The sequence below is a fragment of the Balaenoptera borealis genome (assembly GCF_965194805.1).
Source record: "Balaenoptera borealis genome assembly, chromosome: 4".
In the NCBI taxonomy this organism is placed as follows: Eukaryota; Metazoa; Chordata; class Mammalia; order Artiodactyla; family Balaenopteridae; genus Balaenoptera; species Balaenoptera borealis.
The window spans coordinates 117,438,269-117,455,160 of record NC_138861.1 but is presented as its reverse complement, the minus strand read 5'-3'; the positions used below and the strand labels follow the sequence as shown (position 1 = coordinate 117,455,160).

The following is a 16,892-nucleotide window of genomic DNA, read 5'->3' as shown; positions in this document are numbered from 1 at the left end:
TACTCTTCGATGCGGTGTGCGGGCTTCTCATTGCGGTGGCTTCTCTTGTTGCAGAGCACAGGCTCTAGGCGCTTGGGCTTCAGTAGTTGTGGCACGCGGGCTCAGTAGTTGTGGCTTGCGGGCTCTAGAGCGCAGGCTCACCAGTTGTGGTACATGGGCTTAGTTGCTCCGCGGCATGTGGGATCTTCCTGGACCAGGGCTCGAACCCATGTCCCTTGCATTGGCAGGTGGATTCTTAACCACTGCACCACCAGGGAAGTCCCAAAATGTGTTTTTATAATTATACTCTAATAGAACTTTAAACTTCTTTATTTTAAAGTTTTTCATAAAATAGAGTATTTATATGCTTCTAAGACTCAATGCTTTGCCTCTTACAGAAGAGAGAAAAATTATCTATTTAGTCAAGATGTCCTGTTCTGTTTTGTTTTTTAACCATGGTTCTATTAACTTATTACCTGCAGATATTTTTAAGAAGATAATACATTTAATTACTTCTGCTGAAATTAATATTCATAATCATTTTTGGCACTATCAAATTGTCCCCAGCAAATTTACCATCGAGTTGATAAAGTACCAACACATAGGAACTTTAAAAAATAATATACTGATTAAACAACTGAGGGTTGGCCCCCTAAGATTATCTATGATTATTAAAATTACTCTTAGATTCAGAACCTTAGAGTGCCAGTTGGATTGAAGAAAAATGGAGGGATTTGAAAGGGATAGATTGATTAGAGTTTCAGTGATATTGGAAAACAGGGTTATAACTTGCAAGACAGACATACTTTAAGGTATTGAAGAGAAAAAAAGGCAGGTTCAGGCCGGTGAGGAGAGGCAGCCACTTAGTTATTAAGGGTGGAAACTAATCCTTCATGGAAGATCCAACTATACCTTAATGTCATTTTGCACTTCAGAAAGAAACAACCCAGAAAACTGGTCTATAAAACATTTAAACTGTTGTTTGAAGTCACTGTACTATGTGTGGTGTTCACCAAAACGGCCACTGGAATTTCACCACAACATTCAGCATATTGTTACACTGTTTATAAAACCAAGGCATAGTCACACTTGAACCATTAGAAGATGTGGAAGGCAGAAAGGGAAAGATAGAGGGAAGTACCATATAAACTTGGGAAATAAAATTGGGAAAATTTCTCCAATTTTTTGTTTACTTGTATATGTTTATAAATCCTTTGAGGGCAAGGGAAGTATCTTCTTCACTGTAATGTCCCTAACATTTAATGTAGTGCCACACATAGCTAGGATGAATATATAACTAAATAGTGATGTTTTTGAGGGTTGAAGGGGCACTAAATGCACCAGACACTGAGTCTACCGTTGGCAGCTGGGACTCTCCCAGGTAAACTAGGATGTATGGTCCCACTACACATAGACATTCAATAAGTCTTTTAGGGGGACAAAGGAAGACAGGCATCAAAGTCTGAAGTCCAGTTGTCAAATGGGAATATAATATAAATCTCCTTTCTCATCCAACATTAGCAAAGAGAGAAGGAGAGTATGCAACTTCACTCTAAAGGTTATATATTTGGAAAAACAGTACATTGCATATTTCCAGTTTAATGCACATCTTTGTCATGGATGACTTTAATGATAGGATATTGGAAGACAGTAGGAAATACATTGAGCATTTTCAAGAATGTCTTGCATCATGTGACTAAGGAGGTATTTCCTGAGACAGAAAATGTTCTACCATTACTAGAAATATTCCAAGATCTATTAAGTAAGCTGCTTGTAGATTTTTTTTTACTAGAGCGGTGTATCTGAGCAAAAACTAAAATGATTCACAAATATAGCCCTAAAAATTGCCTTTCTCTTTCCTTTCTCTTCTTTTGAAACCCCCTCTTCCCATTTAGACATAAAGGTTGTGCTTATTCTTGTGGCTTTAGACAGTAAGCCAAATTTTATAGCTGGCAAACTTAATAATGGGAAATAATCTAATTTGGGTTCATTTGCAGTAAAATAACTTTGACTTCTTTTGGGTGCCGTGAGTCTAATGTCACCAAATGATTTAGTTTGTGCACATTTTAGTTGACAAGAGATTTATGACTCTCTGCATATTTATCTATAGTTCCATCTTCAGGATAAACTAGCAGCCTGATGGAAAATTACAAATAGTTACAGAATTGAGAATGCCATTTTTGGTTTGTGAGCAGAGGACACCTTTTGCTTTAAATCTGTTGCCCATTATCCTTCATCTTCTCCTTACCCCTGCTAAGAGAATGAAAGCAGAAAGACTGGTCGAAAAGGAAAAAATAAGGCTATCCATGTGTGGGACTTAATAAAATTTCATTTCTGTATCTCTTTTATGAAAAATTTTTTGAAAACAAATAGATAGCTTATTTATAAACAGCTGCACAGAAATATGATAGTGTCGTATAAAATCCTTACACTGAATTCTTTGAGAATTGTCATTTAAAAGTATATGATAAATTAAAAAAACTATAGGAGAGGAATAAGAATTTTTAATATGGTGGGATTAGAAGGGAAAAAGACTATTTTCATTTTATATCTCATTGCAAAAAATTAAAAAGTATAAAGTTTCAGTAAAATAGAAATTTATATAAGACATGATTGTGTACAAAAGTACAACATTAAACCTCACTTGAAGTTTAAGAGGAAATTTCATAAATACCTTGGGTTTTTTTAAGAATAACGTTTATCCTTACATAGGTCACCTATCAGTTAGAAAATACTGTTTTGGGGGTTATTATAGCTCTAGATGCAAATCTTCATTATTATAAATCACAATTAGAGTATTTTATGAATATTTTAAAAGAGTCAGCAGTAGTATCCATGGGATCTTTTGTTTTATTTTGACTACCAGTCTGTTTTTCTGTAGCTCCTCTTAAATTCTCTCAGGTTGGTTTATAAATCAAAGGATATATGCATTTCAGTTTTTTTTAATTTGCTCTAAGGAACTTTTAAATTCATTTTTGAAATAACATGAAATTTGACATAGTGCTGATATCATCAGTTCTGTCATATCTCCCCCTTAAAGAAATTTTTCTGAATGTAGCCAACCACACTGTATCTCATTCCAGAGCTTATCCTGAGCAACCAAAACTTTTGCCAGCCTTGTAATTTATATTTACATATATGGTATACAATAATATGCAAAATAAGTGTATACACATATTTATGTGTGTACTTTATATATATATATATATATATATATACACATATATATTTGTGTGTATTTATATATGTATGTGTGTGTGTATATATATGTATGCAGTTATAACACACATATAAATCCAACCATAAGTGTTTGGCAGAATACAAGGAAAATGTTTTCATGATGGATTAGGTTTCTTCAGTAGATCCTTAATTAGCCATGTAATCCTACATAGTAATTATCTTTTATCAGGCTCAGATAAGAAAGATAGTTAATAAACTGGAGCATAGCTGTGGATAATTGCCTGAGGCATGATTTTCTAGTTTAAAATGAAGTGTGCTTTTTAAAGTTAATAACTATATGTTTTCATCAACATAAAGTTGAATGCTTATGATTGTTGATGTTGCATTCCTCTGGCTTCTACGTAAATTAGGACTATAAACATACCATTGCTAATTGGAAGGAGAAAAAAAGAAGTTAAAGAAAAGTTAAACCCAGAAGTTCCCTGGGCCTTAGGATCTGTCCTGGGTCTTCACTTTACTGGAACAAATGCATATATCTGTATATGTAAACAACTTTGAGGTGTAATTATTCTATTTGTGACTGTGTTGTTCCTTATTTAAGTATCTGTTACACTTTCTGAACAATTAATAAATGCAAGACAGATTGAATATCACTAGACAAAATGATTTTGTTGAATTTAATAAGAAAAAATCATTCATCATGTGAATAATTTGTGATTCAGGAAATGAAGTGACAGCTCTGAAGGTAGAAAATAAGCTGTGGCATAGCTTTTAATGAAAAGCTTTGTTTGTTTAATAATTAGCCATGTTTGAAGTAGTAACAAAACAAAATAAAGTATGTTCTCTTCATGGAGAAGCCAAATCTCATTCAAAATGTAAATAAAACTGTAATTTATGTGGATTTAATGTCTTTATTTGAAGTACTATGTAAAAAAAAAAATGATTGTCTTAAACTTTATTGTCATTTCAGAGTATCTGACTGTATTCTCTCAGATGATTGCATTCCATGATCCAGAGCTAAGCAATCATCTCAATGAAATTGGATTTATTCCAGATGTAAGTACTTGTTGCATTAATAGAAATAAGGTAAAAAAATAAAGCAGAAATTGGCAGCACAACAAAGTACTGTTTTTAAAGTTTTGTTGTCCTAAGAAGTCCATGTATCTAAACAAGTTCCTGCTACTAATTGTAGTCTTTTTTTATAAAGTTTGTGTGGTTACCTTCCATATTCTCACTTTAAGTAAAGGAGAAGTATCTTATTTTTCTTGATACTATCAAATTATTTTTAAAAACCCGGTAGTGTGAGTGTTGTATTAAACTGCGATGTTAACAGTTTTCACTTGGATTTTTTGATATTCAGGCCTGTTTTTGAAGAAGTAGGAAATTTGAACTTAGTAAATTCTTAAGTAGCTGCTTCTGTGTTTTGCTTGATACATTACCTTGGAAACTTTGCCAGATTTTGGCTTACTTCATTAGCTTCTTGGGTTCCTTATCAAACCGAAAGTCAGAGCTGACTGTCAAAGGTTAGCCAAGGTGTAGCTTAGCCTATTACTCACATGTAGTATGTGACACGGACTCAAACCTCTTTTAAAAGACAGTTGGAGTACAGTATCATAGGACTTCGTAAAACAAAACAAAACAAAAAAGAACCTTTTTGAGATAACAATCTCCTTATTCCATCTTAACCTTCTTTGTTTCCTGATCATACCTTTCCTCTTAAGGCTTATATCCAGAAACCCGTATGTTGATGGTAAGACTAGGGGTGAAAAATGTTTATATTAACACTATACTAATGCATTTAAAGTGTTAACAGTAACACTTACAGTATAAATACTTGCAGGGTGCTTTGAAGTTTAAAAATACTTTCACAAACATTTCATTTGATTCTCAAGACAAATCTGTAAGGTGTATGAAGCAAGTAATTTCAGCAGTTAATAGATAAGAAATTTAGTGTTTGAGAAGGTAACAAAACTAAATAGTCTTAGAACATAAAACTTTAACTGATGTCATTTGACAGCTGTCTGCCCCTAGTCTGGTTCATCTTCCAGTGGGAGAACAGAGACTAAAACATAGGTGTACTAATTCTAGTTCATTGCTCTGTGTGTTGCGCTGTAATTCTGTGATGTCATCGTCAGGCCTAAAGTAGCCATCCTTCATATATACAGTGGTATTTGCTTCTAGGCCTATGGAGAAATACCTTTCATTTGAGTACATGGCTTGCTCAATGAGGGCTCCAAAAAATATATATACATATTATAAAACAAATAAAATAAGATCAAACCCTATAATTATGTATAGAGATAGAAAAGTTTGTAAAAAATTAACAAGTATATATATTATCATATTAAGTATTCATCTTTACATAACCCTACCTTTCCTGCTTCACATTATAAATGTGAGATATGGCATAAGACAATACTAGATTAAATCTTATGGCTAGAGTTGAAGAAATTATAAAGGAACTGATTGCCGAGTTGGTAATTGTTTTAGGTTTCTGAGGGAAAAAATACTATGATATAGACTTAAAATAAAGGATAATTCTTTTTAAAAAATTCCCTTGAAAACATCTAATTGTGCTCAGTGACTAAACAGAAAACTACACTGATTTAGTCAGAGTTTTAGATTGAGAAGAATCATTTATGTAGAAAAATATGTATGGAATTATAAAGATAGTCTGATAAAATCCTTAGACATATTCATGAACATAAATAGTATTAAAAAATCACATATGGAAAAATAACTTATCTTGGCTTAATCAGAAAAATTAAACTCTGAAAGTGTATGGTATATGAGAAGAGGCAAGCAAAAAACATTGTTAAAAAATAACGTGGACATATATTAAGTGCTTACTGTGCACTAAGCACTGCTCTAACCATCTTTAAGCACTCCTCTAATCCTCACAAGTTTGCAATCTAATTAAACAATGACTATTAAATATTTATATGTAAAATCAATTTGGGAAAGGCTAGTAGCATGATGGAAGTAAAATTCTAGATAACAATAACATGAAAGGTAAGAGTCAGTGGAATTTCAACTTAAAAGTGTTCTAATGATTCTGTATCATTTGAGGGGAAAGTAAATATGCACTTTATATTTAGACATTAAGTCAGGCATCCTTTCAGATCTGGGATTTGATTTTACCCTACTCAAAAGCTAATAAATGAGCCTGGTACTGTCTCATGGGTATTGGCAGAAAATCCAAGACTCCTGTGTCAGAGACAAAGGACTTTCTCACTCTCACTCACAGCACAGCAAGCAGCATGAGCATTAGCATATTTGTCTTGATTTCCCTTGCTTCCAAATCCCATAGAGACGACACAGAGGGTCCAGATGATACCTGCATAATGCAGTGGATTGCGTTACAGGAGAGGAACTCCGAGTTTAGGGAACTTGATTTTTTTTTTTTAATGGATAGTAAACATGTTCCCTTTACTCTGGAGAGAGAAAGAAAGAAAGAGAGAGAGAGAGAGAGAGAGAGGCTATCTTTTTCTCTGAGGCTATAAGAAAACCTGTCTGTTGCTGCAAAAGGAGACTCTATCTCTATTTACTAAGGCTATTTTTATACAAACATCGTTGAAACTATACTGCAGAACAAAGGGCAGTTAGTGTCTCTGCTCACAAGAAATGTAGAAGTACAGGAATGCATATTAAAATTTTAATGGTACTCACTAAAAGAATAGAAAGAAAATGTATAACTTTTAAATGGAATGGGGGAGTGTGGAACAAAGGAAAGTCATCCACCCCTTTAAAAACATAGAGAAAACACAGAAACAGGGTAAGCTAAGTAGATTACCTAATAAAGGAAATTTTTAGATATTTTTAAAAATCCATCTATATGCTATTTATAAGAGACAAATGTAAAAATTTAAGGATATTGGTCAAAAAGGAGATTAAAAAAATATGAGGCAAATATTAACCAAAAGAAAACTAATGCAGTGATATTAATATAAACTAGTAAAACAGAAAGCACAAAATAAACCCATCCAGATATGGAATTTGGTATATGACACAAATGGCTCTATAAGTCAATTTGAAAAGATTATTCAATAAATGGCCCTGATGCAATTGGGTAACTATATGGAGAGAGGTGGGAATCAAAGCCAACCTCACACCATACATGAAAATAAGTTCTAGCTTGCCTAGAAGACATACATATGGAATGTCGTATTTATAATTTCCATCTAGGAAGGAATTCTTACAGAAGTTATAGAAAGTACAAAACATAATATTTAAAGAAGAGAGAATTAGAATTGAGGAATGGTAGAAAGGGGCTTTCCATTATATTGGAATCTATAATGTACTATTTTGCTTTAAAAATTTTTCAAAGCATTTGTGACAAAGTGTTAGTTAATGTTTGTTAAATCTTAGTGGAGGGTACTTTAGTGTTTGTTAAATGTGCTGCTATATAAGGTGAGTTAATTATTTAATAATCCAATAATTTTGATACAATATCTTTATTCTATTTAGCTTCCCTCTCCATTATGACCCTCTCCTATAATTACTGGGGTATTTTTGTATAACTTCTTGTAAAAGCTTCAATACTAGTAATGTGAAAGTAATATTGATTCATATATATAGTGTGATTAGTTTTATGAGACATTCATAAGTCAACATGGGGTGGGGGACAATTCCTTGTGGGTTGAGAATGTCCAGTATGTGGCAAATACTGAGCATCCCTGGCCCCCAGCCACTGATTGTCTATAATAATCCCCTAATCATTGTGACAATAAAATGCCTACACGTTATTTCTGAAAAATGACTCTACATTGTATTTCCAAACATCCTCTAGGGAACACTTCTATCACTATTGAGAGTCCTAGAGTTAACAAAAGAGAAGTTAGGGGAAAGAGAATATATCTTAACCTGGAGGAAATTCCCTTTTCTATGACTATTCTTTTGTCACAGAGAAAGGGCAAAAGGAAAGATATTTAACACAGTTAAAATGTTAATAGGAAGATTGTTTTTTGTTTTTTGAAAACTTGATTTTTTGTGTGTGTTTTGTTGGCCTGTTTCTCAAGTTTGGAGATAACATTAAAATGTTGAGGCTATTTTTAAATTTAATTTTGCAAACAGATATGATGTTTTTAACGTAGAGATTATTGACAATGAATAGTGGTGGGAGAGGTATGATGAAATGGAGAATTTTTCTAACATTTTTCTTATTCTATTAATAATCACATATTTTTAGTTACATGTCATTAGTTTGTATGTGCAGTCTTGCTTTCTTTTTTTTTTTTCCCGAATTATTGCCTTCAGCGTTCTACCTTTAAGATGATTGCTTATGTTATACAGCAGAAACTAACACACCATTGTAAAGCAATTATACTCCAATAAAGATGTTAAAAAAAAAAAAAAAAGATGATTGCTTAAGTGACTTTCTGCACCTCCAACAACAATACAGGCTAGGATTCATCAAGGGCAAATGTGGACACTTTGGTAATGAGATCCCAAACTGAGTTTCCTGCTCAATAACTAATCCTATCAAAGTAAGCCCTCATTAATCTTCCATCATTAAAATGCAGACTCCTATTGCAGGAAAGATTGTGATTTCTGGCTCCTTTCCATTTGCCGTGGGTCACAGAACTCTGAATACTGAGTACTGCTGAAGCTTGAATAGTTAGGAATATTGTGCACTGATGTGATGCTTAGATTATATATATAGCATGGTAGTTATGCGATTTACATATAAATAGGGTGAGTAATGTGTATTTGGCAAAATTGGGGCCAGAGTGATTTTTATCATTTCTGTCTTGGTGTATGTTCTGCTTCTGAAAACATACCAGGCCTTTGAAGTGAGAACAGGAAAGTATGCTTCTTCATTCTTAAGGAAACTATTTTTCTGAAATGCTATAAATAGCATTCAACCTGCAAATTATGAAAAGTTGTCCGGTGGTCAGTAAGAGAAATGATAAGGGCTGTATCTCAGTACTATATGTGCCTCTTGAACCTACTGTCTGCTAAAGATAAAGCTAACAAATTCAGTGATAAGCAAGTATGCTGGCAAAACCATTGTCATTTAACTACAGTCTTAATGGATGCTTATACTACTACTGATTTTCTCCCTCCCTAAAAGTTTATCACTGTCATTTTCAAAATTTATATTGAGCTGAGTTTGTACTACCAAAAATGTGAAAGGATTTCTCAGAAATATTTATGTATTTATTTGTTTGTTCTGTTTGTTCATTTGTTCCTTCATTCATTCCTGGCCTTCATGTTGTTATTGTTACATAAAGAAATTTTAGGTTTTAATCTAAAGAGGAGATTAGTGACAAAGAGCTTTTTAGATTTTTATCAAGTGTGGTTACAGGGTAAATTAGGAAGTTGCACCCTGTTTAGAGTCTCCCATAACAAGAGTCCCCACTAACCTGTTGTAATCCATCTGTGGAGTGCCAGGATGTGTCCTTTGTCTGGCTATTGCTGTTTTCCCTGACTTTAGTCCTAACCCCATTCTACTGACCTTGGGTTCTTTAAAGCCCTTGAATACAAAAGGCTTACTGAGCTCTCTTTCTTAGGATAGAGCTTAATTACCTTTCAGAAAGGACTCATATCTCAGAAGCCAAAGACTTATTAATTCCATAGGCAATGACAAAGTAATATTTTGGTATCTTCTTGCTAAGAACACATACATACAAGTTAAGTATCCAGCAAGTTTCCCTCTTTAGTAAATCCTCACTCTGTTTTCAATCTAATGTATCCTTATACTGGTTGAGAGACAAGTAAAAGGAAGTATATGCTTAGTGAAATAAGTCAGACAAAGACAAATACTATATGATACCACTTATATGTGGAATCTAAAAAATAATATAAATGAATCTATATACAGAACAGAAATAGACTCACAGACATAGAAAACAAATTTATGGTTACCAAAGGGGAGAGGGAGCAGGGGAGGGACAAATTAAGGGTATGGGATTAACAGAAACAAACTACTATACATAAAATAGGTAAGCAACAGAATGTACTGCATAGGACAGGGGATTATACCCAATATCTTGTAATAACCTATAATGGAATGTACTCTACAGAAAACAAAAGAAAACAAACCTGAATCACTGTCCTGTACATCTAAAACTAACACAATGTTGTAAATCATCTATACTTCAATTTTTTTTAAAAAAAAGAAGGATGTATGGTATGATGCAGCAGTTCTCAAACTTTTTGATTGGTCTTAGGACCCATTCACGTTTTTAAAAATTATCAAGTATCCCAAAGAGTTTTTATGTGGGTTTATATCTCTTAGTATTTACTGAGACATTTAAAAAATTATGTACTTATTTATTTAAAAATGACAATAATGAAACCATTGCATGTTAACAAAATAACATTTTTCTGAAAAATAATTGTTTTCCAAAACAAACAAAAAATAATGGAGGAGTGGTACTGTTTTATATTTTTGCAATTTCTACTTAATAGAGGAAAGTTAGATTCTCATACCTGCTTCTAAATTCAATCCGGTTGCAATGCCTTGTTTTAGTTGAAGTACATGAAGAAAATCTGTTGGCCCTACACGGGCATGTTATGGCAAAGGGCCTTTTCAGACAGTGGTAGTTTCTTAAAGCTTCATTGCAATGTACAATCTAAAACTATATCAATGAACTTTTCAGATTCTTTTATATTCAAGTTCATCAATCAATCTTGCACTTTGAATGGCTCTTTTACCCATACATGATTTTGTAATGTTGTGCATTGGTCATTTAGAAAATACTGGTGCACTGAATTATGCAGATCTTTCAACTATGAGACATTTTATTATACAATATCAAAAAAATCACATTCGTTAATATCACCACTGATCTCATCCAAAAAGTCATTAAGTATTGGGAACCTGCCAAGCTAACAGTGGCAGATACAAGTTTTCCAACATTCTAATCTTCACCTGACAGCTAGAATTGTTTCTTGAAGTGACAGGTTCACTTCATTTTTGAGAAATATCTGCCAAATATCCAAACCTGAAAAAAAATATTGTTTTTATGTCATTCTTACAAGTAAAAACTGGCATTTCTTGAAAAAAACACCTACATTCACTCATAGCTGAAATGATTGCCCAAGTGCTTTATTCTCAAGACAATCTTTTTTTTTTTTACACTAAGCAACAGATTTTTTTTTTAAACGTCTTTATTGGAGTATAATTGCTTTACAATGGTGTGTTAGTTTCTGCTGTATAACAAAGTGAATCAGCTATACATATACATATATCCCCATATCCCCTCCCTCTTGCGTCTCCCTCGCACCCTCCCTATCCCACCCCTCTAGGTGGTCACAAAGCACTGAGCTGATCTCCCTGTGCTATGCTGCTGCTTCCCACTAGCTATCTCTTTTACGTTTAGTAGTGTATATATGTCCCTGCCACTCTCTCACTTTGTCCCAGCTTACCCTTCCCCCTCCCCGTATCCTCAAGTCCATTCTCTAGTAGGTCTGTGTCTTTATTCCCATCCTGCCCCTAGGTTCTTCATGACCATTTTTTTTTTGTTTTTAAGATTCCATATATATGTGTTAGCATACGGTATTTGTTTTTCTCTTGACTAACTTCACTCTGTATGACAGACTCTAGGTCCATCCACCTCACTACAAATAACTCAATTTCATTTCTTTTTATGGCTGAGTAATATTCCATTGTATATATGTGCCACATCTTCTTTATCCATTCATCTGTTGATAGACACTTAGGTTGCTTCCATGTCCTGGCTATTGTAAATAGAGCTGCAATGAACATTGTGTTACATGACTCTTTTTGAATTATGGTTTTTTCAGGGAATATGCCCAGTAGTGGGATTGATGGGTTGTATGGTGGTTCTATTTTTAGTATTTTAAGGAACCTCCATACTGTTCTCCATAGTGGCTGTATCAATTTACATTCCCACCAACAGTGCAGGAGGGTTCCCTTTTCTCCACACCTTCTCCAGCATTTACTGTTTGTAGATTTTATGATGATGGCCATTCTGACTGGTGTGAAATGATATCTCATTGTAGTTTTGATTTGCATTTCTCTAAGGATTAATGATGTTGAGCATTCTTTCATGTGTTTGTTGGCAATCTGTATATCTTCTTTGGAGAAATGTCTATTTAGGTCTTCTGCCCATTTTTGGATTGGGTTGTTTCTTTTATTGATATTGAGCTGCATGAGCTGCTTGTAAATTTTGGAGATTAATCCTTTGTCAGTTGCTTCATTTGCAAAAGTTTTCTCCCATTCTGAGGGATGTCTTTTCGTCTTGTTTATGGTTTCCTTTGCTGTGCAAAAGCTTTTAAGTTTCATTAGGTCCCATTTGGGTTTTTTTTGTTTTTATTTCCATTTCTCTAGGAGGTGGGTCAGCAAGGATCTTGCTGTGATTTATGTCATAGAGTGTTCTGCCTATGTTTTCCTCTAAGAGTTTGATAGTGTCTGGCCTTAACATTTAGGTCTTTAATCTATTTTGAGTTTATTTTTGTGTATGGTGTTAGGGAGTGTTCTAATCTTTTACATGTAGCTGTCCAGTTTTCCCAGCACCACTTACTGAAGACGCTGTCTTTTCTCCATTGTATATTCTTGCCTCCTTTATCAAAGATAAGGTGACCATATGTGCGTCGGTTTATCTCTAGGCTTTCTATCCTGTTCCGTTGATCTATATTTCTGTTTTTGTGCCAGTACCATACTGTCTTGATTACCGTAGCTTTGTAGTATAGTCTGAAGTCAGGGAGCCTGATTCCTCCAGCTCCATTTTTCTTTCTCCAGATTGCTTTGGCTGTTCGGGGTCTTTTGTGTTTCCATACAAATTGTGCAATTTTTTGTTCTAGTTCTGTGAAAAATGCCATTGGTAGTTTGATAAGGATTGCATTGAATCTGTAGATTGCTTTGGATAGCATAGTCATTTTCACAATGTTGATTATTCCAATCTAAGAACATGGTATATCTCTCCATCTATTTGTATCATCTTTAATTTCTTTCATCAGTGTCTTATAATTTTCTGCATACAGGTCTTTTGTCTCCTTAGGTAGGTTTATTCTTAGATATTTTATTCTTTTTGTTGCAGTGGTAAATGGGAGTGTTTTCCTAATTTCAATTTCAGATTTTTCATCATTAGTGTATAGGAATGCAAATGATTTCTGTGCATTAATTTTGTATCCTGCTACTTTACCAAATTCATTGATTAGCTCCTGTAGTTTTCTGGTAGCATCTTTAGGATTCTCTATGTATAGTATCATGTCATCTGCAAACAGTGACAGCTTTACTTCTTCTTTTCCGATTTGGATTCCTTTTATTTCTTTTTCTTCTCTGATTGCTGTGGATAAAACTTGCAAAACTATGTTGAATAATAGTGGTGAGAGTGGGCAACCTTGTCTTTTTCCTGATCTTAGTGGAAATGGTTTCAGTTTTTCACCATTGAGGATGATGTTGACTGTGGGTTTCTTATATATGGCCTTTATTATGTTGAGGAAAGTTCCCTCTATGCCTACTTTCTTCAGGGCTTTTATCATAAATGGGCGTTGAATGTTGTCGAAAGCTTTCTCTGCATCTATTGAGATGATCATATGGTTTTTCTCCTTCAATTTGTTAACACGGTGTATCACACTGATTGATTTGCGTATATTGAAGAATACTTGCATTCCTCAGATAAACCCCACTTGATCATGGTGTATGATCCTTTTAATGTGCTGTTGAGTTCTGTTTGCTAGTATTTTGTTGAGGATTTTTGCATCTGTGTTCATCAGTGATATTGGGCTGTAGTTTTCTTTCTTTGTGGCATCTTTGTCTAGTTTTGGTATCAGGGTGATTGTGGCCTCATAGAATGTGTTTGGGAGTGTTCCTCCCTCTGCTATATTTTGGAAGAGTTTGAGAAGGATAGGTGTTAGCTCTTCTCTAAATGTTTGATAGAATTCGCCTGCGAAGCCATCTGGTCCTGGGCTTTTGTTTGTTGGAGGATTTTTAATCACAGTTTCAATTTCAGTGCTTGTGATTGGTCTGTTCATGTTTTCTATTTCTTCCTGGTTCAGTCTTGGAAGGTTGTGCATTTCTAAGAATTTGTCCATTTCTTCCAGGGTGTCCATTTCATTGGCATATAGTTGCTTGTAATAATCTCTCATGATCGTTTGTATTTCTGCAGTGTCAGTTGTTACTTCTCCTTTTTCATTCTAATTCTATTGATTTGAGTCTTCGCCCTTTTTTTCTTGATGAGTCTGGCTAATGGTTTATCACTATTGTTTATCTTCTCAAAGAACCAGCTTTTAGTTTTATTGATCTTTGCTATCGTTTCCTTCATTTTCTTTTCGTTTATTTCTGATCTGATCTTTATGATTTCTTTCCTTCTGCTAACTTTGGGGGTTTTTTTGTTCTTTCTCTAATTGCTTTAAGTGTAAGGTTAGGTTGTTTATTTGAGATGTTTCTTGTTTCTTGAGGTAGGATTGTATTGCTATAAACTTCCCTCTTAGAACTGCTTTTGCTGCATCCCATAGGTTTTGGGTCGTCGTGTTTTCATTGTCATTTGTTTCTAGGTATTTTTTGATTCCCTCTTTGATTTCTTCAGTGATCTCTTAGTTATTAAGTAGTGTATTGTTTAGCCTACATGTGTTTGTATTTTTTACAGATTTTTTCCTGTAATTGATATCTAGTCTCATAGCATTGTGGCCAGAAAAGATGCTTGATACAATTTCAATTTTCTTAAATTTACCAAGGCTTGATTTGTGACCCAGGATATGATGTATCCTGGAGAATGTTCCATGAGCACTTGAGAAGAATGTGTATTCTGTTGTTTTTGGATGGAATGTCCTACAAATATCAATTAATTCCATCTTGTTTAATGTATCATTTAAAGCTTGTGTTTCCTTATTTATTTTCATTTTGAATGCTCTGCCCACTGGTGAAAGTGGGGTGTTAAAGTCCCCTACTATGATTGTGTTACTGTCGATTTCCCCTTTTATGGCTGTTAGTATTTGCCTTATGTATTGAGGTTCTCCTATGTTGGGTGCATAAATACTTACAATTGTTATATCTTCTTCTTGGATTCATCCCTTGATCATTATGTAGTGTCCTTCTTTGTCTCTTGTAATACTCTTTGTTTTAAAGTCTATTTTGTCTGATATGAGAATTGCTACTCCAGGTTTCTTTTGATTTCCATTTGCATAGAATATCTTTTTCCATCCCCTCACTTTCAGTCTGTATGTGTCCCTAGGTCTGAGGTGGTCTCTTGTAGATAGCATATATACGGGTCTTGTTTATGTATCCATTCAGCCAGTCTGTGTATTTTGGTTGGAGCATTTAATCTATTTACATTTCAGGTAATTATCGATATGTATGTTCCTATTACCATTTTCTTAATTGGTTTGGGTTTGTTACTGTAGGTCTTTTCCTTCTCTTGTGTTTCCTGCCTAGAGAAGTTCCTTTAGCATTTGTAGTAAAGCTGGTTTGGTGGTGCTGAATTCTCTTAGCCTTTGCTTGTCTGTAAAGGTTTTAATTTCTCCGTCAAATCTGAATGAGATCCTTGCTGGGTAGAGTAGTCTTGGTTGTAGGTTTTTTCTCCTTCATCTCTTTAAGTATGTCCTGCCACTCCCTTCTGGCTTGCAGAGTTTCTGCTGAAAGATAAGCTGTTAACCTTATGGGGATTCCCTTGTGTGTTATTTGTTTTTTTTCCCTTGCTGCTTTTAATATTTTTTGTGTTTAATTTTTGAGTTTGATTAATAATGTGTCTTGGCGTGTTTCTCCTTGGATTTATCTTGTATGGAATTCTCTGTGCTCCCTGGACTTGATTAACTATTTCCTTTCCCATATTAAGGAAGTTTTCAACTATAATCCCTTCAAATATTTTCTCAGTCCCTTTCTTTTTCTCTTCTTCTTCTGGGACCCCTATAATTCGAATGTTGGTGCGTTTAATGTTGTCCCAGAGGTTTCTGAGACTGTCCTCAATTCTTTTCATTCTTTTTTCTTTATTCTGCTCTGCAGTAGTTATTTCCACTATTTTATCTTCCAGGTCACTTATCCGCTCTTCTGCCTCAGTTATTTTGCTATTGATCCCTTCTAGAGAATTTTTAATTTCAGTTATTGTGTTGTTCATCACTGTTTGTTTGCTCTTTAGTTCTTCTAGGTCCTTGTTAAACGTTTCTTGTATTTTTTCCATTCTATTTCCAAGATTTTGGATCATCTTTACTATCATTATTCTGAATTCTTTTTCAGGTAGACTGCCTATTTCCTCTTCATTTGTTAGGTCTGGTGTTTTTTGCCTTGCTCCTTCATCTGCTCTGTGTTTCTCTGTCTTCTCATTTTGCTTAACTTACTGTGTTTTGGTCTCCTTTTCACAGGCTGCAGGTTCGTAGTTCCCGGGTTTTTTTGGTGTCTGTCCGCAGTGGCTAAGGTTGGTTCAGTGGGTTGTGTAGTCTTCCTGGTGGAGGGGAGTAGTGCCTGTGTTCTGGTGGATGAGGCTGGATCTTGTCTTTCTCTTGGGCAGGTCAACTTCTGGTGGTATATTTTGGGGGGTCTGTGGCCTTATTATGATTTTAGGCAGCCTCTCTGCTAATGGATGGGGTTGTGTTCCTGTCTTTCTAGTTGTTTGGCATAGGGTGTCCAGCCCTGTATTTTGCTCGTCGTTGAGTGGAGCTGGGTCTTGGGGTTGAGATGGAGATCTCTGGGAGATTTGCGCCATTTGATATTACGTTGAGCTGGGAGGCCTCTTGTGGACCAGTGTCCTGAACTTGGCTCTCCCACCTCAGAGGCACAGCCCTGACGCCTGGCTGGAGCACCAAGAGCCTGTCATCCACACAGCTCAGCA

The 16,892-nt window shown here is 34.7% G+C and overlaps 1 protein-coding gene across 8 annotated transcripts in view; it reads left to right on the top strand.

Moving 5' to 3' along the window:
- The window catches only part of TBCK (TBC1 domain containing kinase), a 243,420-nt gene that overhangs the window by 91,804 nt on the left and 134,724 nt on the right, over positions 1-16,892 (top strand). For all 8 annotated transcript variants that reach the window (XR_014243643.1, XR_014243644.1, XR_014243645.1 and 5 more), the window contains one exon: positions 4,130-4,215. Coding sequence is in view for 5 of the 8 variants with exons in the window: in XM_082389068.1 (XP_082245194.1) it covers positions 4,130-4,215 (86 nt within the window). In the remaining 3 variants the exon portion in view is untranslated. The remainder of the gene's footprint in view (positions 1-4,129; positions 4,216-16,892) is intronic.